Here is a 24,229-nt window from a genome sequence, read left to right on the forward strand (position 1 = left end):
GGTCTGGTTTCTGTAGGTTTTGAATTACTTAGTAATAAGATACTTTTAAGACTGAGAGATGCCTTAGACAAAGTTTTAAGAGAAGAACAGTGCGGTTTTAGAAAAGGTAGAGGATGTGTCAGCCAAATTTTCACTCTTAGGTTAATAATGAAGAAGTGCCTGAGTTATCAAACTCATTTGGTCTTCAGTTTTATACATTATGAGCAAGCATTCGGTTATGTCGATAGAAGAGCTTTAGCAAAGGTTTTATCCGTATGTGGCATACCAGACAAATACATTAAAGTGATTGGTGCTATATACGAGAATAACATTGCTGCGGTTAAGGTAGGAAATGAAGTCAGCAGCTGGTTTCGTATCAAATCAGGAGTTAAGTAGGCTTGTATTTTATCATCCTTTAAATGGATCATTTTGATGTATTTTGTCTTAAAAAGCACAGGAAAGGCAATGGGAGACCACAGAATCAAATCGAGAGGAAAAACTCTCCTTGACTTAGATTATGCTGACGAGTTAAGCATCCTAGATGAAAGTGTGAGCAAAATGAATGAACTTTTAGAGTTTTTGCGAATTAAGGGTGCTAGAATAGGTTTAAAAACAAATGTTAAGAAGACTGTCACTAAGGCTAGGAATAAGCGAAGATGAAAAGGTGATGTTGGGCAACGAAATGATTGATCAGGTGGACAGCTTCACTTACCTTGTTAGTATTATTAGTAAAGACGGTGGGAGCAGTGAAGATGTTAAAAGTGGAATAGCCATGACTCAGGGTGTTTTTTCAGAGATAAAACGAAGTTTGGAAGAATAGGAAAAAAAAGTGTGCAAACTATGATTAGAAAATTGGAGGCTACAGTGATGAGAGTTGTCAAGTATAGCTCTGAATTATGGGCGCTCCGAAAAGCAGATGAAAATTTGTTAGATGTTTTCCAGAGAAATTGCCTACGGATTGTTCTGGGTACCCGTCTGACTGACACAGTAGACTGTATAAAAAGTACAATTTAATCCCACTTTCTAAGGCTATAATGAGAAAAAAGTTGAGATTGCTAGAGCACGTTCTACAGATGATAGATTGCCAAAGATTTTCCTTTTCGACGAACCATCTAGGGCAAAACAGAAAGCAGGTCGTCCGCGGTTGAGGTGGGAGGATGTCATAAAGAAAGAATTGAAGGAAATGGGAACTTCCTGGGAGGGTGTAAATAAGGCGGCTATGAATAGATTGGAATGGCGAAGGAGCGTGGAAAGTTGTGTTGGCCTCAGGCGCTTAGCAGTAGTTAACCATGCTTTGTATTACAAAACCGAAAAAACCTTTTGTTAATATATGTACCAACGTATGAGATAAGTATCAGCTAGCCAAACTGACCTTTCGTTTTAACTTCGGTTTTCAACAGTCCATGATTGCCTAGTGTGGTAATACCGCGTTCAGACTCTCTATTTTATAGAGAATTTTTATGGAAGACTGGAAGTAGAGAAAGCAGTGGAGATGTGTAGTTTTTCCGAAATACACACATAAAAGCTTATCGGTTATTTTTATCAAAGCTGGTTCATTTTCTGAACAAAAACCTGCGAAAAAAAGAATTTAAGCATGCATCATTTCGACAATTTACCTTCTTTCTGTTGAAATCACATTAAAAATCTATATTTATTTATTGCAATTGTCTCCTTTTCGGAGCCTTTCCAAGAAAAGAAGTCAACGCTTCTATTTTCCGTCAAATATTTTTTTCTAATTATGGGACTGAATTTTTGGAGGGGCACGCTAAAGGGTGTCATCTAGAAATTTCAGTAAGAGAATTTTGCTATTAGTGATAACAACTAGTAGGATATCATTTTTCAATGTGATTTTTTTCCCATTTGCAGTTAAAATGTTAAATAGTGAGGAATGGCGTATACCGTTAAACGTCTAAATTGGAAGTTATAAATGACTTTTGTTTGTGGGTGAGGGGACAATTGTGAAAAAAACAAATATATTGATTAGGAAGTTCAAAAAATTCAAAATTTGGAGTTTTAGGGTTGTCAAGCCCAAAACCCCTTTCTCCTGTGTTCATCCCTCAACAGATTCTATAGCTTAGACCATTTTTTTTAAGAATTGATAGCCTCTATCGGTTGTCCTTCTTAACTAAATAGTATTCCAACAAGATTATAATTCCTTTACATTCAAAAAGTGGTTTAAGCTTAGAATCGGAGATATTGAGAAGGGAACATGTTAAGATAATAATTCTTGCTTCACAGCATGCAGAAAAATTATGTGTAACGCATTTTGAATACACTCTTACTATACCTTACTCCCCATACTTCTATCATACAAATATGTAGCCCAAATTATATATTCCCCGTGTGTTTTTCTGTTTCTTGACTTTGTGAGCATTTATGTTAGTCTTCGTCTGATTTCATCTTTCTCCCTCCCAGTTTTAAGATACAACACACGGGTGGCTATTTTGATACTTTAGTGGTCCTTTTTTTAAAAGGTCCTTCACTTATCTAACTTGTCAGTTTAAAGATAAACTGTAGCAATTTAGCAATTCTTCAAAGATTCAAAGTAGGTCTTGGCAACCCATTCCCGAGGTCACGAGCTAACGCATTAATTAAAAAAGCTAGCAGCAATAAATGTAACAGAGGGAAAATCCTTCAGAGTATATTTGGTGAAGTTTTGGGACGGCCGTTAAAAACTTCATTATGAAATCTGTTTCTGACACACAAAAATCATATATAAAAAATTCAACTGATCTTACTAATAAGTTAAAAAATTTCACACTGGAGGAGAATTCAATTCTCTGTAGTTTTGATGTGGTGTCCATGTATTCAAATTGTAACGTGGAAAAGTGCGAGGATATATTAAGGATTAAATTACAAAAGCACTTTGATTTGACACAAGATGTGACCATGGCGAGTTTGGAGATTGAAGTCATTATGAAATTGGTTATTCTTGCAATTGAACATTCTCTTTATTTTGGTTTTAGAGGTGAATATTACAAACAGGTGTTTGGTTTGGCTATGGGGGCATCTCTCTCCCCTTTGTTGGCAAATCTCTCCGTGGAATCTATTGAAACCTCCGCCATACACAGTTTTAAGCTCTCTCCTTGTTTCTGGGGCAGTTTCATGGATGATGTGGTTTGCATTTGGAAACACGGTTTAGAGTCTTTAGACCTTTTCCATAAGCATTTAAATAGTTTTGACAGAAACGTAAAATTTACAGTGGAGTTTGAAGAAAGTAATAAACTACCTTTTCTGGATATCTTATTGATTAAAAGTAAGTTACATTTACTTTTTTCAGTTTATAGAAAGCCTACTCACAGTGATAGGTATTTGAACTTTCACTCTTGCCACCCTATTTCAGTGAAACGAGGGGTTGTGATTGCACTGGTGGATAGAGCTTTCAGAATTTGTTCCCGGGAGTTTTTAGATTCTGAATTGTTATATTTGAGGGATGTTTTATTTTGTAATAGCTACCCGATTAAATTCATTGATGAAATAATAAAAAATAGACGCATTAAACACAACAATAGGGTTATTGGGGTTACACAGTGCACAGAATTAAAATTACCGAAAAGTTTCATTTCTTTACCTTATGTACCTACTTTGGGGGAGATGCTTAAAAGAATTTTAGGTAAATATAACATTGATACTTGTTTCCAATCAGTGAGACCATTAGGCAGTTTTCTTAATTCTGGGAAGGATTTAACCCGGGGAGATTTAGTTAGCGGGGTGTATAAAATTCCTTGTTCCTGTGGAAAGTTTTATATTGGTAGAACTCACCAACAATTTACTGAAAGATTTATTGAGCATCGCAACTCAATAGAAAAAGCCCTACAACTAAGAAAGCCTCCCGAAACTTTTGTTTCGGCTCTAGCTGAACATACATTCTTTTATCCCGAACATTTTATACAATTTGATGAGGCTACAACTATTTCTAATGATAGAGGTTTTTCTCAGTGGGCGAGGGAGGCTATAGAAATTAAAAAGCATATATTTGCTAATATTTCAATAAATAGAGAAACAGGAAATTCAAATATTGACCCAATTTATGATATTCTTTTAGAAAATGAGCCAATAGTCGATGGGGGAATTAAAATTTTACACAATCACCAGGGGACAAGATTACCCACTAGACCAAGAAGAGTTGCTTCAATGTTAGCTTACAAGAGGATTATTTCGCAACAGAATAATTAACTAAGTTTCAATTTTCATAATTTTTCCTCAGTTGCTCTTTGATTCTCATTGAAGTAACTCAAATAGCTGCTTTTCCCAACGTGGATAAGTAGCGACAATTGCATTATTATTATTGGTGGTGGTTTTTATTTGTTTTTAGATTAGTTTTCTTTTAATTTTCTATCTTGAGCTGAAGACGCATTGTTTGGATACAGGCGAAATATCCGCGTTGTTTTAGTCTTTCAATTCTACTGGCTGTAGTCTCGTTTGAAGTTTTCTTTTTGTAGAGTTTTATCCCTCTTGGTTGTTTATTGGTAGAATTATGTGCTGTTTGGCTCTTATGTTTATTGCCAAGGTGCCTCATTTTGCACTCGAAACCACATAATTTAGGTGACGGACCAGAGCAGGGGTCTCATCGAAGGAACCAGGGGAACAATATTTATTACTATTTTACTCATATTTCAGCTTAGGCTTGGTCCACGACAATTTTCAAGAGGTAAAGCAAATATATAAGAAATAGATATCACTTGAACGTTTTTGTTATGTTGTGCCTCCCTGTATTGTTGTGAATTGACACCACTTCCAGACATTTGGAGGGGAGGGGAATAGTTGTATCGGAAATGACTTTAAGAAAGCTATACCTAGAAATTTCACGCATGTTAAAGAATTCAAATTTTTGTCGAAACTGTATTTAGTTCAGAATGAGACATAATTAGACTAGTACTCTTTTTTCTCCATAACTAGACTAGTACTTTTTTATTTAAGACAGATTAGCAAAGATTTTCTTAAGATCAAATACAGGGGGGCGCAAAGCGTTGGCAATTAATCCGAGCACGAGCTGTCCTAAAACCCAAACATCCTATTATCAAACATTTCTGTTTTACAATCCCCCCTCCCTAGAAAGAGAAGTCATTTTTTACTTCCTTTCAGTTTTTCTACAGTGTACTCATTCCTTACTATATAATCTTTAAACTACAATTTAAAAAAGTATTTGAAAATGATACCCTGTTAGTTATTATTATTAATAGAAATACAATAACTAATAGCTTGACGCTTTAAACCTATGTTTGAGATGGTGCTCGGTAATTTCTAAAACAATTCATGTAGTGATCGAGAATATTTTGTTTTCAGTATACCAAAATTGTCAAAAACCGAAATTGTCAATCTAGCATCGAAGGACTTCAAAAAAGCAGCCAAATCAACAGTTTTTGACCACTTCTGTCCAGATAAGGTTCGAACCGAGTGGAAACTTTAATTAGGTCTGTCTCAGGTTTAATAATAATTTATTTTCGTTTCACTTAAGCATTTGTTTTGTCACAGAGTTTATTGATTTTTCTTTATTTTCAGTTACGTTATAATCATTATTTGGTTTGGTTTTTTAAATAAAGACAAATCGTCATATGGGTTTGTATAATCGTTATATTGGTTCTAGCCTTGGAACTGCCCTTTGATTGTCTGTTAAAAGTTTTTAATAATGGTTTCACATTAATTCTTGTTTGTATTTAGATTAACATTGATCATATCTGGAGTTTCAATCCAGTTATCAGTTTCGATCTGGTTTTCATTGAGTAAAGATACTGTGAGCGACTTTACCTGTGTTCACCTTTGGCTTGAAGCCAATTAGCATTGAAAAAGACTGGTACTAGTGGATTATATAGAATGTTTTGGATATACATTATGGAATATAATCTACATTCCTTCTTCTATTCCAACAAATTCCAGCTCCAACAATTTCCAATTAAGGTCCTCTCTTTAACTGGAAATACTGCATTTGAATAGTTTGATATTGTGTCAGCAAACTTAAAAAATGTTCCTCATAGGCCAGAAAAAAAAATGGCCAAGGATAGAAAAGGAAGGCCATCATATTTGATGGCATGACTCCTTACTCCCCATAGATCACCTCCGATTACACCTAAAAGACTCGGACGCACTGAGCTGCAACCCCCACCCCAAACATGAGGTATACAAAATAAATACTGCTTATGCCCCTAATACTAGCCCATTAAAACGAGCTTCCAGTTCAGCACCAGCAGCGCAATCTTTACCAAAAGAAATTGATTCTTCACCTAGAGTTAGAGCAAATGGCCTGAATAGTAGAGAATTACAACATGACCTCTCTGGTCACAGTTAGTAGCCTAGGGAGTCCTGGGCTACACCCCCACCTCAAAAATGAGACCTAAACATAAAGCACTGGTTACATTTCCAGTAATAGCCCAACAGAACAAGCTTTATCAGCGCCATCTTCAAAGAAAGGAATTTAATCTTTACCAATGGTAATAACTAATGGCGTAGATAACAAATGAAGAATTGAAACATGTCATCTCTAGTTGCAGTAGAGATCCTGGTACTTTTTTACTATTCCCACGCCCCATATATGGGATAAAAAAATACAATACATGTTTCACCCATAGCAATAGCCAAACAAATCCAACTTCAAATCCGTACTAGCAGCAACACCTTGAAAAAAACGTAATTTAATCTTCACCAATAGTTATAAGCAATGTAAAAACTGGAGGTCACTTTTTTACTCCACAAATAGCGAAAAGTTCCTAGGTCAACAGTCAGATCATACAACTCTTCTCACTTCAAAAAACCTTTTAAGATAATAGACTTGGCCCACTGTCATAGCAATTAGAACGATTGACTCAAAAGCAGCCCAAAGAACTACGCGGTGATTGGTTCCTTCATTGATTGCACGATGGACTCTCTCTCTTATCTCCATATAATCTTGTTCTTTCTTCACATTTGTCAAAGATGAAGCCAGTTCTTTTATCATTGTCTCTAGTTTGTTCTCACCCTCTCCTGGAAAAATAAAACAAAAAAAGTTAGACTAAAGTTAGAGTGAAGTTAGAAGTTAAAGAAAAAGTTAGAGTAGATATTATTAGCAGGGCCATATCCAGGACTCATTTTTCGGGGAGGGTTTTACTAGATAATTTTTTTAGGGGTGAGGGGAGGTTTATAGAAAAACCTCAAAAAAACACATAAAAAAATCTGTTATTATTCATTTTTGTTACGTTTTCACGAGTCGGACAGAAATATTGGGGGGCTGGTTCAGATAATCAGGTTCAGGAGAGTTGTTTCTAGTTCGTTCTCATCCTATCCTGAAAACATACAACAAAAACAGTTAGGGTAAAGTTAGAAGTTAGAATTAGAAGTTAGAGTGAAGTTAGAACTTAAAGAGAAAGTTAGAGTAGATACTATTAACAGGGCCGTATCCAGGATTTTTTTTGGGGGGAGGGTTTAAAAAAAGAATTTTTTGGGGGGTGAGGGGAGTTGTACACAAAAACCTCAAAAAAACGCATAAAAAATCCATTTATATTCATTTTTGTTACATTTTCACGAGTTGGACAAAAATTTTGGGGAGGATGGTTCAAATAATCAGGTTAGGGGAGTTGTCTCTAGTTTGTTCTCACCCTCTCCTGGAAATATAAAACAAACAACGTTAGACTAAAGTTAGAAGTTAGAGTGAAGTTAGAAGTTAAAAAAAAGTTAGAGTAGATACTATTAGCAGGGCCGTATCCAGGACTCTTTTTTCAAGGAGGGTTTTACAAGAGAATTTTTTTCGGGGTGAGGGAAGTATTACACAAAAACCTCAAAAAACGCATACAAAATCTATTTGTGTTCATTTTTGTTACGTTTTCACGAGTTGGACAAAATTTTTGGGGAGGATGGTTCAAATAATCAGGTTAGGGAAGTTGTCTTTAGTTTGTTCTCACCCTCTCCTGAAAACCTACAACAACAATATTAGAGTAAATTTAGGAGTTAGAATTATAAGTTAGAGTAAAGCTGGAAGTTAAAGAGAAAGTTAGAAAAAGTTTGAGTAAATACTACTTATAAAGAGGATACAAGGGAGGGACCCCCAATAAAATATCAAAATACAAATAAAGTGGAGAGTTATGTGAATTCAGGAAAAAAATATTAACTTACTTATTGGTATGGTCTTTAACCCCCTTCCCCCGAGAAAAAAAAAACTCAGACGATTTTAATACTGACTGTAGTATGGCTATTCAAGATTAGGAGCCTTTGATACTAAATACAGGTTTAAAGCAAAATGAATAATAACTATATAGGGTTATTACCCTGCAGTAAACTATTGATTGGTGGTATTAAGAAACCCCTTTAAATTCCCCTTTTTTATTTATCCTTATTCGAAACTGGAAAATAACAACTATTTTCACTTTAAACGATTCAGACTGCTATGTTTAAAAAAAAAAAAATTCCAGGGAACTGTTTCTGAAAAAGAAATTAAGTTTCCCTGTCAAATTTGTAACAAAAAGCTGTTGAAAACTCAAATTAAAAATTTACTATAAAAAATCTACTTATTCTATGCCTATCTGCCTTAGTTCTGCCCTAGGAGGGATGATAGACTATCATCATCAAGTAAAATAAATCATTTCTCTACAACTCTGAAAAAGTCATGCCAACTTTGCCTCTCACAAAGACTATCTTGGCTTTACTCTAATTAGCCATGGCTTTCAAGACTTCCACCAAGTTGATCAAATTCAAGAATCAACAGACGTGGTGGGGACAAATTTCTGGGAAAAATTCTCCACCGAAAGGCGGAATTTCCGGAATGATTGGAGAAATCATTAAAAATTAGTCTTCTCAAAAAAAAAGTATGTTAAGGAGAATTTTTCAGGTGGAATCATCCACAAGAAATTTTACGGGGAAATGAATTAATTTGGAAGAGAAACTAATTAATAGAGAGAAATGAATTAGAACATTAGTTATTATTAAAAAAATAATCAGAACAGATCAACATTAGCTTCCCAAAGGGTATGTCGTTTACATAGACGAATAAAACATGTAATTAAAATTAGAACATTGGAATAGAAACTAGAGCATAACAGAAGACGGCCAGTAAAAGAACTGAATTTTCCAAAAGAGCACAGTAGCTATACCCTTTGTGTTTTTTTTTTTTTTTTTTTTTTTTTTTTTTACATTCAAATACTCACAGACAAATAGACTTGTACCATTATAAATTAGGCTACCAGTAGGGTTTTCTTCCAGTAGCCCCCCCCCTCAAAAACAAATCCTTAATACCCCCCAGCACATCAATGCTACGTTTGTAAGAGATATCAATCTGTTAGGATCAAATACCGGCTAATGTTTAAAACTATAGAACTAACTGAATTGATTATTCAAAATTGTTTATACGCGAAGTGTTACGGTACCTTCCAGCCAGTTCTTTCAAATCTTAAGTATACATCCCCTCCTAGATCTTGTTAAGGCTGAATTAGAAAAAATGTCCTCTATATCACTTTCATTTATATTTCTGTTACTCAAAAAATTGTTTAAACTGAACAATTTCCAAGTTCTTCTTTTTCTTTGATCTTCAAGATCTGAATTAGAACCTCTACCTAACTTTCATTTATATTTGTGTCATTCAAAAAAAAAAAATTGGACTTATAAATATCAAGCTCTTCTATTTCTTTGATCTTCAAGTTCTGAATAAGAAAAAAAAAGTCTTCTACCTCACTTCCATTTATATTTGTGTCATTCTAAAAAAAAATCAACTTATTAAATATTTCATTCATTCATTCATGTTTCATTATCATTCATTCATATTTAAATATTTAAACGCAAAGAAAACTACAAAATACGACTTTCCTGCCAAGAAAGCATGAAATGAATGCTTCGCTAGGGCAGGGAAACAACTAATATTAATTTATCAGCAAACAACAAACGGAATAAACCAACTGAACACTAAAAAAAAGAAAAAAAAGGAAAGAAGAAAAAAAGAAAAAAAGGAAAGAAGAAAAAAAGAAAAGGAAAAAAGTTATAACTTTACATAAAAAAGGGAGGAAATTATGGAAACAGGTAACTAGAAATAAAGAAAAAAATATCAAGTTCTTCTATGTCATTGATCTTTTGCTATTCTTTTGCTTGTACATTTTTGCTATTCAAAAAAATTATTTAGACTTAACAAATATCATGTTCTTTTATTTCTTCGATCTTCAAGTTCTGCAATAGAAAAAATAAGTCCTCTAATTCACTTTCATTTAAATTTTTGTTATTCAAAAAATTTTTAGACTTAACCAATATAAAGCTTTTTTATTTCTTCGATCTTCAAGTTCTGAACTAGAAAAAAATGTCCTTGATCCCACTTCATTTAAATTTTTGTTATTCAAGAAAACTGTTTAAACTTGAATAAGTTTCAAGTTCTTCTATTTCCTCTGAGCTTAATACAAGGGTGCATTTTGTTTGAACTTTTAACAAAATGTCAGAACAAATTGTTCAGAAAAATGAAGAAACAAATTTATAACCAGTAATGGACTATTAATTGTTTCTCCTCAAAAATCCTTAGAAGAACGTCTATTTTGATAAAGAAGAAGAAAACCATAAACGGAAAATGGCTCTAAATGCTGAGAAAAACAATTAGAAAGATAGCATTAATACACTCTACTTCATATTAGTAAAATGATACCTTTGAGGTAGATGTAAAACTGGGTGGGTGCCAGCTAGAATCATCTGAATAATCACAACATATGTCATTTTGATAGTTTTGTACACAAAAAAAAAATATAATGCCATTACCCCTTAGGTAACCTATACGACTTTAAAATATGATTGCAACAAATTTACTCCAGGATTGTTCGAAACTTGGATAACCTAGGACCTACACTCAACCCTCCTACCAAAGAGGTTTCCAAAATAATATGTAGCTTGAGATGATAAAATAAAACATGTAAATAATCACCAGATGTCTCATTTTGACAGTTTGTTATCGTTTGTTAATTTTTTGATAGTTTATTACTTTTTTTGCTCCAATAAAAACAAATCTGAACCTCTAGCAAAAAGAATAGCTTGATATATCGTTTAATTTTATAAGTTATTTATTCTATAGCCAGTGGCGTATTTGGAGGTGGGGCTCAAGGGGGACCATACAGCCTAAAAAAAAATTGTTCTTTTTCAAAAGCTTAATGACTTGCTCTCAGCAATTCTCTTGATATTTTGTTGAATGCTTTAAAAAGACTCACATAAGATGCTTGGATTCTTGGTTTCTGAGCCATATATTGACCTTATACTGACCTGCTCTAACTGACTTCAAGCATCGTGATGAAAGACAGCATCGTGTTACTGCAGTACAAAAATCTATGATGTTTATCAAAATACAAGAAGAAACAAACATTACAATTGACCAGCAATTGAATTCGCAAGATCCCGAGGAAAGAGTTAAAAACCAAGAAATGTTAAGACCAATTATCCAGGCTATTCTATTTTGTGGTTTTCATGAACTAGCCCTGCAAGGTCTTCATGAAAAAAGTTCTCTTTACAAAAAGTGTTGAAAATAAAAGGGTACTCAGAGTATTATTGCTACTGATACTGGATTGCGGAAATACGAAATTGTGGGGGCATTTTGAATCATCACTAAAAGCGCGAAATACACATCTGCTCTAAAGCAGATCAGTGATGTAAGTTGAAAAGAACAGCTTGTTCTTGGCTCACATGAGACACTTCATTTCAAAGCCATATACTGACGTTAAAGATGCTCTCGCTGACTTCAAGCATCGTGATGAAAGACAGCATCATGTTACTGCAGTACAAAAATCAACGATGTTTATAAAAATACAAGAGGAAACAAGCATTACAATTGACCAGCAATTGAATTTGCAAGATCACGAGGAAAGAATTAAAAACTGAGGAATGTTAAGACCAACTGTCCAGGCTATTTTATTTTGTAGTTTTCTATGTAAAAGCCCTGTGGGGTCCTCGTGGAAAAGGTGATTTCTTTACGAAAATATTGAAAGTGAAGGGGTATTCAGAGGGTTGTTGTAATTGATAATGAATTGGGAAACAAATATTGTGGAAGCATTTCAAATCACCCATTAAAACGCAAAATATACATCTCCTCTACTGCAGAATGATATCATCGATACAGTAGGTAATGTCATTTGGGATGTAATTTTGAATAGAGCAAAAATTGCGAAATGTTCTTATACATTGGCTCATGAGATCAGTGATGTAAGTTCAAAAGAACAGCTTCTGCTTGTCGTCGTTTATATGATGATCATCTAATATAAGAAAGGTTTTTTGTGATTTGATACTGGGAATGACTTAACTGGTTCAGGTCTTGCAAAGTGAACTCTGCTTATAGTTTGGATTAGACATGAACAAGTTAGTTCGAATGGGCTTTGGTGGAGGTTGTAGCCTGTGTTTTTGTACAAGGGCAATCAAGCAGAGATATGAAATCAGTATTCACTTGCCATCTGCACATCTTGTGCTTTCAACTGCTTAAACCATGCCCTGGTGAATGCCTTTAGACTGAACTTAACTCAATACTATATGGATACTTGCAAGAACTTGTTGGTTTTTTTTCCTATTTCTCAAAACGAATGGAGTCATTAGTTTCTGCTCCTTCGCATGCCAAAAAGCAAAAGTTCCTTTGCTTTTCTTTCACATGGTGAGTTGAAAGGCATGATAGTAACGTCGCTTTTATGGAGCTTCTTCTTGCTGTTGTTGGAGTAGTGGAGAGCTTTGTTGACAACCAGTCCGATTCAGGTATAATCGCGAAAGCCAGCTCCTTCGTAGCAGTCATTACTGAGTTCAGCTTCATTTTCCCTCTGGTTCTTGTTGAAAAAGTGAGTTTAGTTCTGCTTTTAAATTCTGTTTCTCTTCAGAAGGAAAATTTAGATCTACTTACCTACTGTGGAAATATCTATCAATGCAAGTCTGAATTAAAAGAGCTAGTGGGAGCAGATTTTCCTTCTTTTTGTGGAAAAGTGGTCCAGACAGCTGAAAATGTTGGGACAACTGCCCCAATACCAAGACACCAAAGTCTGTAATTCTCCTTTTCAGACACTTGTCTTTATTACAAAGACTTTGTTTTTACCCCATACCTCAAGCAGCTATGTGAAGAACTTGATACGAGATTTCCTAACCACCAAGCCACAGCACTTCAAATTCAACTTCTGTTCCCTTGTTCTATTGCTGATGTTGTGGCAAAGCTGCCAGTGCCAGCAAGGTTGTGGCCCAAGGTTGTGGCAAAGCTGCAAAAATATAAGCAGTTCTGTTTCTGAGACAAGCCTCCTTGCTGAGCTAACTGTCTGGTAAGCCAAATAGAGATCTATAGGCAAGTCTCATCATCCCAGCAAAGCTTCTGAAACTCTTGGTGTGTGTGCTACGACTGCGTTTTTCAAACTGTGCATTCACTCTTGACTGTATTCTCCCTCCTACCACGACATCTGCAGAGCGTTCATTTAGCATGCTAAAGCGGCTTAAAACAGACCTTCCAAATCTGACAGGAGAGGGCAGGTTGAATGGTATTGCACATATTTCAATCGATTTTCAAGGTGGATATTGTAAATGTCATCAATTGGCAATGTCAATTGTCAATGTCAAGGTGGAAATTGACGATGTTTTAAGTGACTTCGGGAGGAAACCAAGATGGATCAAAACATAATAAGTATTTACACTGCTGATATTGTTTTGTATTTGATTCAAGGATTATCAAGAATAGAGCTCTTCAATTTAGTTAACTGAACTCATTATTTAATCTTAGTAGTATAGTAATGAATTAAGCTAAAAAAAAAAAGAAGATTAAGTAATCTACTTATTTGCTGGTAAGTTTCTGAACTTTGGCTATTTAGATTGTGCCCCCCTGAACAAAAATCCTAAATACGTCACTGCCTACAGCCCTGACATCAAATAGCACATACTGATATTTGTATTAAAAAAATATATAAAAAACAGCTCAGCAGCTTATGGTTTGCTTCTAATAGTAGTGACTTTTAAGAAAGTTTAAAATTTAACCAATTCACAAAAAAACTAAAATATTTCTGATGTAATGATTTATCAGTTGCACTGCAAAACTGATTCCAATGATATGACTCGTTAAATTTTCCTGTATATATATAGAATTGGGAGTAGGAAAGTATCACAAGATGCCTCATTTTTGTCATCGTGTTATCCAAAAAACGTTCCTTCATTTTTCACGTAACCTATGCAAATTCAAACTATCATCACTAAAAACTTAAAACTTCCTCTTTCACACTAGAAATTTTCTCGATTTGGAGAGCCTGAAACTCAGACCCAGATTTACCAATAATCTGACTAGGGCTGGGCATAGGGTGCACAATGAGAGGGGGGTGTGAAATTATCAATGAGTGATTTTTTCTTAACAAAACTGGACTGACATGATTTATCGTCAAATTGCCAGGAACACTCCACCACCACACTGCCTATTCACAAAAAAAGTGATTTTAAAACAACACAGGAATTCCATGGTCACTTATAAACTGTCAGATGTCTCCAAAGAATGGCAGCTGAGAGTTTGGTAGTATTTTTTTTTCTTACCAAAAACTGGACAAATGTGTTTTATCGTCAAAATGCCAGGTGCATTCCACCACTGCGCTGCCTAATCATAGAAAAGTATCTTAAAATAACACAGGAACTCCATGGTCAAACTGTCAGATATCTCCCAAGAATGAAAGAGTGGAAGAAGTTCTTCCAAGAAATGGAGGAATGAGAGTCGGGTATCACCTATATCTTTCATTACTTTTGGCTCATCAGTTGCATTATATTTAGTGCTTCCACTATCCCTGAATTTTTTGGGGATTTCCCCAAGAATCTTGCAAAAACGGAGCAGCAAAAACGCTTGGGCCTAGAAGCGTCAAAGCATTAAAACCGGCCTTGCTAAAACCTATACTTGAACATCCCTCTGATGATATTTCCAATATGATTACAAGCTTGAGCTGAAACGATGAGTTGGCATTGATAACCAGCTTTAAGAAGCTTTAAGCAGCTTTAAGCAGCAATCTCTGTGAAAAAAAAGCTACCTGGGAATTGGCTGACTTACACCAGTTGAATAAATCAACAGATATACGATCTATGATCATTTGCTATCCAATAATAGCTAGAACTTTGGACCAATCTCATTGGGTAATCCTTCCTCCACCCACCTGTTTGCATGAATTACAAACCTACAGTGTAAAATATATAGATCATATTTTGAAGACTTAAACAGCTTACCATCCTCCTCTTTTGCATCTGCTGGCTTTTCACCCACGTCCATTGAAAACATGACAATCTTTGGTGTCATTGTTGACATTTTGTTTGAAAAACAATATCTGTAAACGCCTTCCTTATCTGCAGCAAAAGCAAACTTCCCATTTGATTCCCTGTCACCTTCATAAATCAGGTTGCCATCTGGACTGTATATTTTGACATCAATATCTAAAAATCCGCCTTCAGCAACTTCAAAAGTCAACCCTAAAAAAAACTGATCAATGTAAATGATGTGTCAATAAATCAAAACACATATCAATTACACATATCACATATCAATCAAACATATCACATATCAAAACACAAATCAATCACACATGTCCAACATCTAAACATATCTGAGATTAAGACTTTTCAGGTAAAAAAAACACAAGCAGTGGCGTCGTTTTGGGGGAAGGGGGGCAGTAGCCCCCCCCCCAATAATTTGGAGAAAAAATTATTATATAGCCCATGCCCTTTGACTCTCTAGAAGGAGACCCCTCTTACCCCCAATAAAAATGCTGGAACTACGCCACTGAACACAAGCATAGGTGTTTGCAGTAAAGCTTAGGGGAAAGGGGTGGGAGTATAACACAAGACATGTGTTCCAAGGGAAGCAATAAAATTGAAATGCCGAAAAATATGTTTATGTCCACCATGTTTCAATGCTTCCTTGCCTTACTGGGATAGGGTACCTTAAAGAATCCCCCTATGCTATCAGCCAGCTCAAAGAAAATATCCTTTGAGCATTTGGAAGCAGTTCGCTGTAATGTTACCCACTTTGATTAATAAGCTTGCTGACAAAATGGATACTTTATTGAGTTTTCAACCAAATTTTATGATCAAACTGAATCTCAATAACTCTTGATGATGACTAGTCCCCTGGGAGAATTTACTAATGTGTCCTTTGGCTTTGTGATCGGCAACTCACACTGAGGCTTGCAAAACGATTTCAAGATACCAAATTCTCTTGAAGTAGGGGGAGGGGGTAGTATGCAATTACAACACCAGTGACTGTTATATCAGGGGAAAATTCTGGCTAAGAGGCCTCTGGCTACCTTAAAAAGTAGTTGTTCCTCATTTCACCAATATATCTAATCCTCAAGGTTCCACTTTTATAAGAAAAATACTGTAGGCCTAAAAGGCCATTTTTCTTTGGAGGGAGGAGTGGAAGTAGATAATTCAAAGTAGTCTAGTATCTTAGGTATAGTTAAGGCTCTGGATCTATTCATCAGATTTTCATTCATTCACTTGACTGAGCTATTTTGTGAGATGAACAGAAATCAGTCATCCAGAATAATACAAGACTATGGAAAATATTAATCCTTAAGTCATTTGAAGATGAATTTAAAGTAAGAGCATTGAATGGAGAAGTTGATAATACATTTGCATTTCCTACATGATTTCTCCTTGCAAAAAAGGTTTGCTAATTTAAGCCAACTTTTGGCCTGATAGGGCCAAAAGTTACTAGCAAAGATATAAATTTCTTCCTTGGCCTATGTTCTGTATTTAGCCTGCCATTAGTTTAGTCAAGCAGTGGCATTAATTCCCAAAGACCTAGGAAGGTGGGAAACATGTTTTTCAATGTCCATAGGGGAAAATTTATCACTTTCCCAACAAAAATGCCATAAAAGAATATAACTACCCCCAAAAAAAGGTATTTTCCAAAATATAGTGGGGGAACAACCCATCCCTCTCATTAGTGTCATTGGAGTCAAGGCCTAACCTATGAAATGTGAATTTCATAGTAGCTTAGTTTGATATTGTTCAGTAGGCTAATTGGTAAATTTTCAAATTAACTCACAGATGAGACATCAAAGAAATAGGCATATCGTCACAATTTCCTCCTGAATTTAAATGCAACATTCATTTGCATCAGAAATAAGCTTTACCCTTCCCCCTTAATTTACAAATATGTACCCTGCGTTTTATATGTGTGTTAAATTCTCAGTAAGTCAATCTATTCTCTAAATTGAATTAACATTTTTCGATAATGGAAGATTCATTGCATATATACAATTAAGGGTACATAATAATTTGCACATAAGGGCAATAGGGGTAAAGTTCATTTCCAGTACAAATGAATGTTATATTTGGATTCAGAATGAAATTCTGACTCTAAAGTTATGTCTATTTCTTAGCTATCTCATTAGTGGGTTAATCTGAAAATTTACAGGCTGATCTTTCTTGCCCCTTCTAGAACCAGCTTGGTAACAAGAGTGGTTTCTATTAGTGGTAAAAAGTGGTTTCCATTACTAGGTAAATTTATCATTATAACCATAGTATACCCTAGCCTATAATTTATGGTTATCGGAAGTATCCTTGGTAAAATAATAGTTATATAGTAATAGGGACTTTTTACTAACTTGTAAATTGTTAGTTAATACTCAAAATTAACATGTAATTCTTTTGTCAGAATTCAGATAAGTATAGACCTGACATACATACAACCTTCTAAGCCCAAGAAATAAGAATAAGTTAGACGTAGTAGATTGACAATACCTTTACAGGTTATATTTTAGGCCCTGGATTCATTCCTGAAAGCTTCATTTAACTAATGAACTACTTGTCAAAACAGCAAGAAGCCCCTAAACTACTATTTCAGCAAGTCCTTAAATGTTCTATAATATGGTATCAATAGACAGTTGGTACTATTCAGACAAAAACAAGATAAAATTTTGAAAACAGCTTTTAAAAATCCCTAAATATTTACTTGTATCATTCCTAAAAGCACTTTACTTTTGGTGTGTTTACTGGATCAGGCTGCCTTTCTGTTATCTAGCATTCTCTAGAAAATCTGTAAACACCACCTAGCATAGTTAGTTAAACCATCCATATTAATTATTTTGGTATGTTACATTTTTTTTTTTTTTTTTTGAAGAAACCTACCTCAAAGTTTGGGAAATACTCCCAAAAATATTTCGCCTTCAGATATTCTATGTTTATTCTTTTTTAGTTAAGTAAAATTTAGCGCTTGTAGTACCAAAAGAAAACCAAATTATCTGGTCATTCTATATGGCTATCTTTTGGAAAACATTCTGAAGAATGCAAATAATGCTCAGGGTGTCATAGAATAGGACAGGAGAAAATGATTCACATTGGGACATGCCCCAGTCTGTACCAGATGACAACCATCAGCAAAATCAAGGGTAATTTTATTTCTTATAAAGGAAATTTGCTTCAAAAAGACTAGAGTACATCCAGGTTGTTAAAGCAGCATAGATATAATATCTCAAGAACAGAACATGGTATTAAGTTTCAACTTTCAGGGAAACCAGAGGGGGATTAAAACTAAATCAAAAGGTACAATACATAGCCAAATTATCAAAATGGTTTATGTGCAATGTCCCAGAAAAAAAAGGGGGGTATGTTGGAATTTTCAGAGTATGTTGTTAGAGAAGACACTACATCCATCCAAGTTTGTCATAAAGGCATAGTACAACATCTTAGGAACAGAAAAAGGTATTAAGTTGAAACTTCAAGATCTGTTGAGGGGAATTTTTAACTAAATATGGATGTTAAAATAGCCTATCTGTAATATATCTGGGATGACCAAGGCCATTGCAGAATATACTGAACACAATCAAAATGCACTCTATGCATACAAGTTGTCAAAAGAGCATATGAACAATACCTGAGGAACAACTAAAAGCAAGAAACTGAGTCTTTAAGGGCTACTACAACTGTTACTTATGAAATTAGTTCTACTGTTATTGCAACTTTTTCAACCTGCAACTGCTTTTAACTGTTTGCATTTGTGACTACTTACAACTGCAAATATTATTGATTATGACTCCAATAACTTGTGATTGCAACCTCATTACTTGTAACTGCGATTGCCAGTGCATACAAATTTACTGCATCAACTACTTTGATATAGCAAACAACAAGACAATCCTTCAGAACTAGAGCAATGCCAAAGAGACAGGGATACACTGGCTGACAGGCTTTTGAGCTCAAAATCTACAACTGTCACTACACAAGTATAGCACAAGCTTGAGTCAAGCAAAAAGTTTTAACAAGATCAATATTGGACAGTACTTCTCAAACCTGAAGTAACTTCTAGAAAATCTTCCTTTGACTGCCAATTGTCATATACAACTGGGATGAAACTTCTGTGGCCAAAGTTCATTTTTCTCCTAAGGTGTTTGGGGAGATGGGTCAGAAAAGAGTGGGCAAGGCAGGAGTGGGCAAGAACTATGAAGAAGCTCATCTCCTCCTGTTTCAAATCAAGAGCCAGTTAAACCTGAACAAGTAATACCATTTTGAAGTAAGGACTTCAAAAGTTCTGACTGAAATCCTGTTAAACTTCAGCTTGAAAAAGAGGAAAAGAAAAATAAAGAAATCCAAGATAAGAAAAGTAGTTGATGAGATAGTTACTGAAGGGAAAAACATCTACACAAGAAAGAAATTCTACATAGAGTTAGAATGGTCATGGATGATGAAATTAATGACTCTTTGCAAGCTGGTTCTTCTGATGAGGAGGATGTGAATGAAGGAGTATTTAACTATATCTAAGAACTAGAGCAATGTTAAAGAGGCAGTGTCACACCATCTAGAAGGCTTTTGAGCTCAAGATCCACAACTTTCGCTATACAAGCATGAACCCACAAGCTTGGGTCAAGCAATAAGCTTTAACAGGATCAGCATTGGGCAGTTCTTCTCAAACCTGAAGACAATTCTAAAAAATTTTCCTTTGACTACAAGTGACACATACAACTGGGATGAAACTTCTATGGCCACAGTTCATGTTCCTCCTAAGGTGTTTAGGGAGATGGGTCAGAAAATAGTGGGCAAGGCAGCATCCTCAGAGAGAGGTGTCCTTGTGACCTTGGTTGGAACTGTTTCTGCAAGTGGTAAGTTTTCACTACCTTACTTTATATTTCCAAGGAAAAATTCTCAGCCTTACCTGCTAACGGGTGGTCTAGGTAACTCAGCAGGTTGACCCTTACCATCAGGTTGGACCAACCAAGATCTTTTCTTGAAGTATATTCATCACTTCAAGGTATATTCACATTCATCTCAAGAGAGCCCTAAACTTCTAATCTTAGATAACCAAGTCCCATGTCTACTTGAAAGCTGTGCAGTTTGCAAAAGATTCACGCATCCAAAATAACAGAATGAGGGGCTACAAGAAAAGTTGAACATGGCCATACAATCCTGAAATCTTCACAGAAGGTTTTCTTACCTCTTTTGTCATTGTTAGGTCTGCTCTCCCTAATCTTGATGGACTTGTCCCAATTTGTCCTGTAAATGATGTACTCTGTCAGTCTAAAGACCCTGAGATTGAGGTGAACAATGAAGAGGCTCATCCACTCTTGTTTCAAATCAAGAGCCAGTTACACCTGAGCAAGTAAGACCATTTTGAAGTAAGAACTTCAAAAGTTCTGACTGATACCTTGTCAAACTTCAGCTTGGAAAAAAAGGAAAGAAAAATAAAGAAAGCAAAGATAAGAAAAGTAGTTGATGAGACAGTTGCTGAGGGGAGAAACACCTACACAAGAAAGAAATTCTACATAGAGCTAGAATGATCATGAATGATGAAATCAATGATTCTTTGAAAGCTGGTTCTTCTGATGAGGAGAATGTGAATGAAGAAGTATTTAACTATATCAAAATTGATAACTTTACAAATGTAGTATAAGGAAGAATTTTTGCCTGGTTGCATTATGGAAAAAACAGAGAACAGTGACAAAGCAAATGCCATGTGTATGGGCAGACTTCAAAACCAGAAGTAGCCAGACTGCAGGGACTTCATCTTTTTCACCAGACAATATATACTAAAAAAATTGTCATTCCTGTTCCTGGTACTGCTTGCAAGGTATCTTTATATTTCATTCCATCAACTGGTAGTTAATTTATGATCAGAGTGTGCTTGATTTTACTAATTTGATGTCGAATTTTTGATCATAAAAGTGATTTTCATCCTTTTTTTGATAATAAATATATGGTTTGTAGCATTTCCTATTATGTACCATCCCTTTTCCCTATATGTACTGGGTATATAGGTGGACATCTGGTACATGCAGTGACACCCCGTTTTTTATTCACTTGAAGTAAAAAAATCTAAAAAAATAATATTCTATCCTTCTGATAATGGTGTTCATTTGATCTATAAACCAGCTCTTTAGTCCAAAATTTGACTAAGCTGGGCTAAATTACCCTAACCAATCTTTAGACTTGATAGGGCCAAAAGTGATGGGCAAGATATAGATTTTCCTTTAAGTCAGTGTACTCCTGAATGTAGTGTAATATTTTTGGTAAATGTTTAGTTTCATTACAAGCTGTCTAAACTGGAAACAACACTGATAAGAAGCATAGTTTCCTTAATATAGCACTTAGAAATGCTAATTCTAGGGGTGCATCTATTTCTTGTTAACCCTCCTCCTCCTTGGGGCAAACTAAAAATACATAAAGTAGGCCTTGCTTACAGGTAACATCACCTATAGAGCAAAGTATACTAGTCCATGAGCCCTGTAGCCATGGGGCAAAGTCTGTATTCTATATTTATTTAATAAACCTTGTTTGAGGTTTTTCTTTTTTTTTTAGTTTTATAACTCTTTGTTGAATAAATATAAATACAGACCTTGCCCTGCTGCCCACAAGGCTCATGATCTAATATGCTTTGCTATATAGGTAATGTTACCTGTAAGCAAGCCCACTTTATACATTTTTGGTCTCATTAGAGGGGGATTTTCAAAGCTAAAAAATGGACACACTTCTATAATAATGACAAGGAAACAATATGCAATCATCAGAATCTTGCTATATATAGTAATATGCACTTTAGACAGCTTGTGATGAAACTAAGCATTTATCTTTTTTTGTTAATGTCTAATCTATGAAACATTAATTTACAAATAGTCTAAGCTGATGTTGTTCAATAGCCTAGGCTAACAGTTTAGTATTAACCCAATTTAATGACTCTTGAGAAGGAAGCATGTTAAGAAGAAAATTCTTAATTCATAATATTCAGAATAATTGTAACTAACACATTGGTAAAATTCTAGCTTAGTGACTTTTGGCTATCTTGGAAAGGGGTTAGGTTAGGAAAATGAAACTTTCAGGGATAGGTTTAAAGGCTGAAGTATGCCATGGGAAGGTATTTTGAAGTACCCTCTCCTCTACTCCCTCTCCCTCTAGAGGGTCCTAACATTTGATGACCTTTAAAAATATGTATGTTATAAAAGTAAAACCTTGGATAATAGATCTTCTGCTTCAATGAAGTACAACAAAACTGTTTTCAGCTTCACAATTTTGCTCAATGCCAATTTATAAGGTTTTGAAAATATGCAAATACATCTCCTAAATTAAAAAAAAACAACATTGATATGGCTCAGAATTCTACTCAAATAACAGGAATTGTATTTTGAGGACTAAAGGCAGGGAAAGTAACTGAAAAGTAAGGTAAAATGTTGTTTTGTCAAAATTTCAACAGGTATAGACCTGTTATGTAGGCAAATCTCAGGGTTCTCTAGAGGGAGGAGTGGAAGTGGGGGTCAATGTTGGTATTACCTGAAGAATTGTTTTGGGGTCATGAAACTATTGTTAATAGATGTATTTTGACTTTTTGAACATCTTTTCTCTCTTGCAAAACTACCACAAACTCACCATTATGGAGTTATTCTGGCCCAAATATTCTTGTATTTATACATATAGAATTGCAATCATTTCCATTTTTGTTGATAGGATATTTGAAATTGCAAATCTGTAATAGTTCAGAAACAAATTTGGGCTATATATTTGCATATTAGGGGAATAAGGGTAAAGCATAGCCTATATTAAATATGTAAACTAACCATTGCTGTGTTTAATATATGCTATGCTTTACCCCCCCCCCTAATGTGCAAATATATAATAACTCCATAATGGTGAGTTTATAGTAGTTTTGCAAGAGAGAAAAGATGTTCAAGTCAAAATGCATTGATTAACAATAGTTTCATGACCCTAAACAATTGTTCAGATAATACCAACATTGACTAAGGTGGGTGCTTTTAAAATACCTTCCCAGGATATACTTTAGCCTATAGACCCATCCCTGAAAGTTTCATTTTCCTAACCTAACCCTTTTCCAAGACAGCCAAAAGTCACTAAACTAGAATTTCACCAACACATTTTTCTTGCAGCCTGGCTATACTTTACCCAACACAACCCCTGCCCCACCCCCTACTTTGTAAATATGTAGCCTAGCCCAAATTATATACTTCCAATATATTTCCAATGCATGCGACTAGTTTCAATCTGTAAATTGAACCAGCTGTGCTGAAACAAGAACCAGAAGAACAAGAGTCACAGGTGACAGAATACATAGAAAATATATAAATCAGCCTATATTTCACAAAATTAGCGGGAGGGTTGAGGGTAAGGCATAGCAGGGCTACACACAAAATGTGTTATTTTCAGTTATTCTACATATTATGCAGTAAAAATGTTTCCTATACATGTTTCCTTCTCAAGAGCCATTATAGCCTACTAGGTTTATACCAACAGCTCTTACCCATTTTAGTGCCAGCTTGCACTTTTTCAAAAAAGCACTCTTCTGCATGGGCATCAACAGTGACAAAATAAGAATAAGCTCTTGAAAACAGCGCACAAACAGCTAAAATTTTAAGAATCATTCTTATGTAGACCTATTTTTGAATTTATTTAAGGTTGTGCCAAAGGATTGTACACGTAAGCAAAACGTGTAGAAATGCCATCTATTATTTAGGGAAAATCTGATTACAAGTGTCATCTATATTTTTGCCGACTTGCGAATTGTAATAAAAAAAAAAAACTAGGGAAAAAATCGCTTCATAGTGTATGAAATCGGTTCATGAAATCGCTTTTGATGCCCCGGAAGTTTTACCTTGACTCGTTAAGCCGTTCCAAAAATATTGTTGATGTGCGCTTTTGACACCTTTTTCATGCTCAAAAATTTACATGTTGTTGCAATTGAAGTAGTAGTTGGAGTAGTTTAATAGCACTAGTTGCATAAGGAAAAGTAGCAGTGGCATTAGTGTTAGTAGTGACAAGTATATATTACCTTTTAGTCAATTGGTCCTCCCTTTAAATACTCTCCAAAAGATTAAACTTAATACCCAAATCAATTCTTGAGATACGCACTTTT

At 34.9% G+C, this 24,229-nt stretch overlaps 1 protein-coding gene and 1 long non-coding RNA gene across 2 annotated transcripts in view; one reads left to right on the plus strand and one right to left on the minus strand.

Moving 5' to 3' along the window:
• LOC136040407 (uncharacterized) overlaps window positions 1–5,574 on the plus strand; it is a 38,321-nt gene extending 32,747 nt beyond the window's left edge. Inside the window, exon 3 of the long non-coding RNA XR_010620706.1 lies at window positions 5,266–5,574. This is a non-coding gene — a long non-coding RNA (uncharacterized LOC136040407). The remainder of the gene's footprint in view (window positions 1–5,265) is intronic.
• A 1,018-nt stretch (window positions 5,575–6,592) lies between these two features.
• Window positions 6,593–23,801, minus strand: LOC136040404 (transmembrane emp24 domain-containing protein 2-like). The gene is made up of 3 exons (XM_065724678.1): window positions 23,618–23,801; window positions 15,106–15,345; window positions 6,593–6,936 (listed from the first exon to the last, which is right to left on the minus strand). Exons 1-3 carry the CDS (start codon window positions 23,736–23,738, stop codon window positions 6,701–6,703), a joined length of 597 nt encoding a protein of 198 aa, XP_065580750.1. The 5' UTR covers window positions 23,739–23,801; the 3' UTR covers window positions 6,593–6,700.
• Window positions 23,802–24,229: the final 428 nt, after the last annotated feature.

The sequence above is a fragment of the Artemia franciscana genome, chromosome 20, assembly GCF_032884065.1.
Source record: "Artemia franciscana chromosome 20, ASM3288406v1, whole genome shotgun sequence".
NCBI lineage: Eukaryota > Metazoa > Arthropoda > Branchiopoda > Anostraca > Artemiidae > Artemia > Artemia franciscana.

What these genes read in the sequence shown, in the direction of transcription:
- LOC136040404 (XM_065724678.1), bottom strand. Translation starts at nt 23,738, where the DNA reads ATGATTCTTAAAATTTTAGCTGTTTGTGCGCTGTTTTCAAGAGCTTAT. An exon ending in GCAAGCTGGCACTAAAATGG is followed by an intron (nt 15,346 to 23,617) that starts GTAAGAGCTGTT and finishes AGTTTTTTTTAG; the next exon opens with GGTTGACTTTTGAAGTTGCT. An exon ending in AGATGCAAAAGAGGAGGATG is followed by an intron (nt 6,937 to 15,105) that starts GTAAGCTGTTTA and finishes TTATTTTTCCAG; the next exon opens with GAGAGGGTGAGAACAAACTA.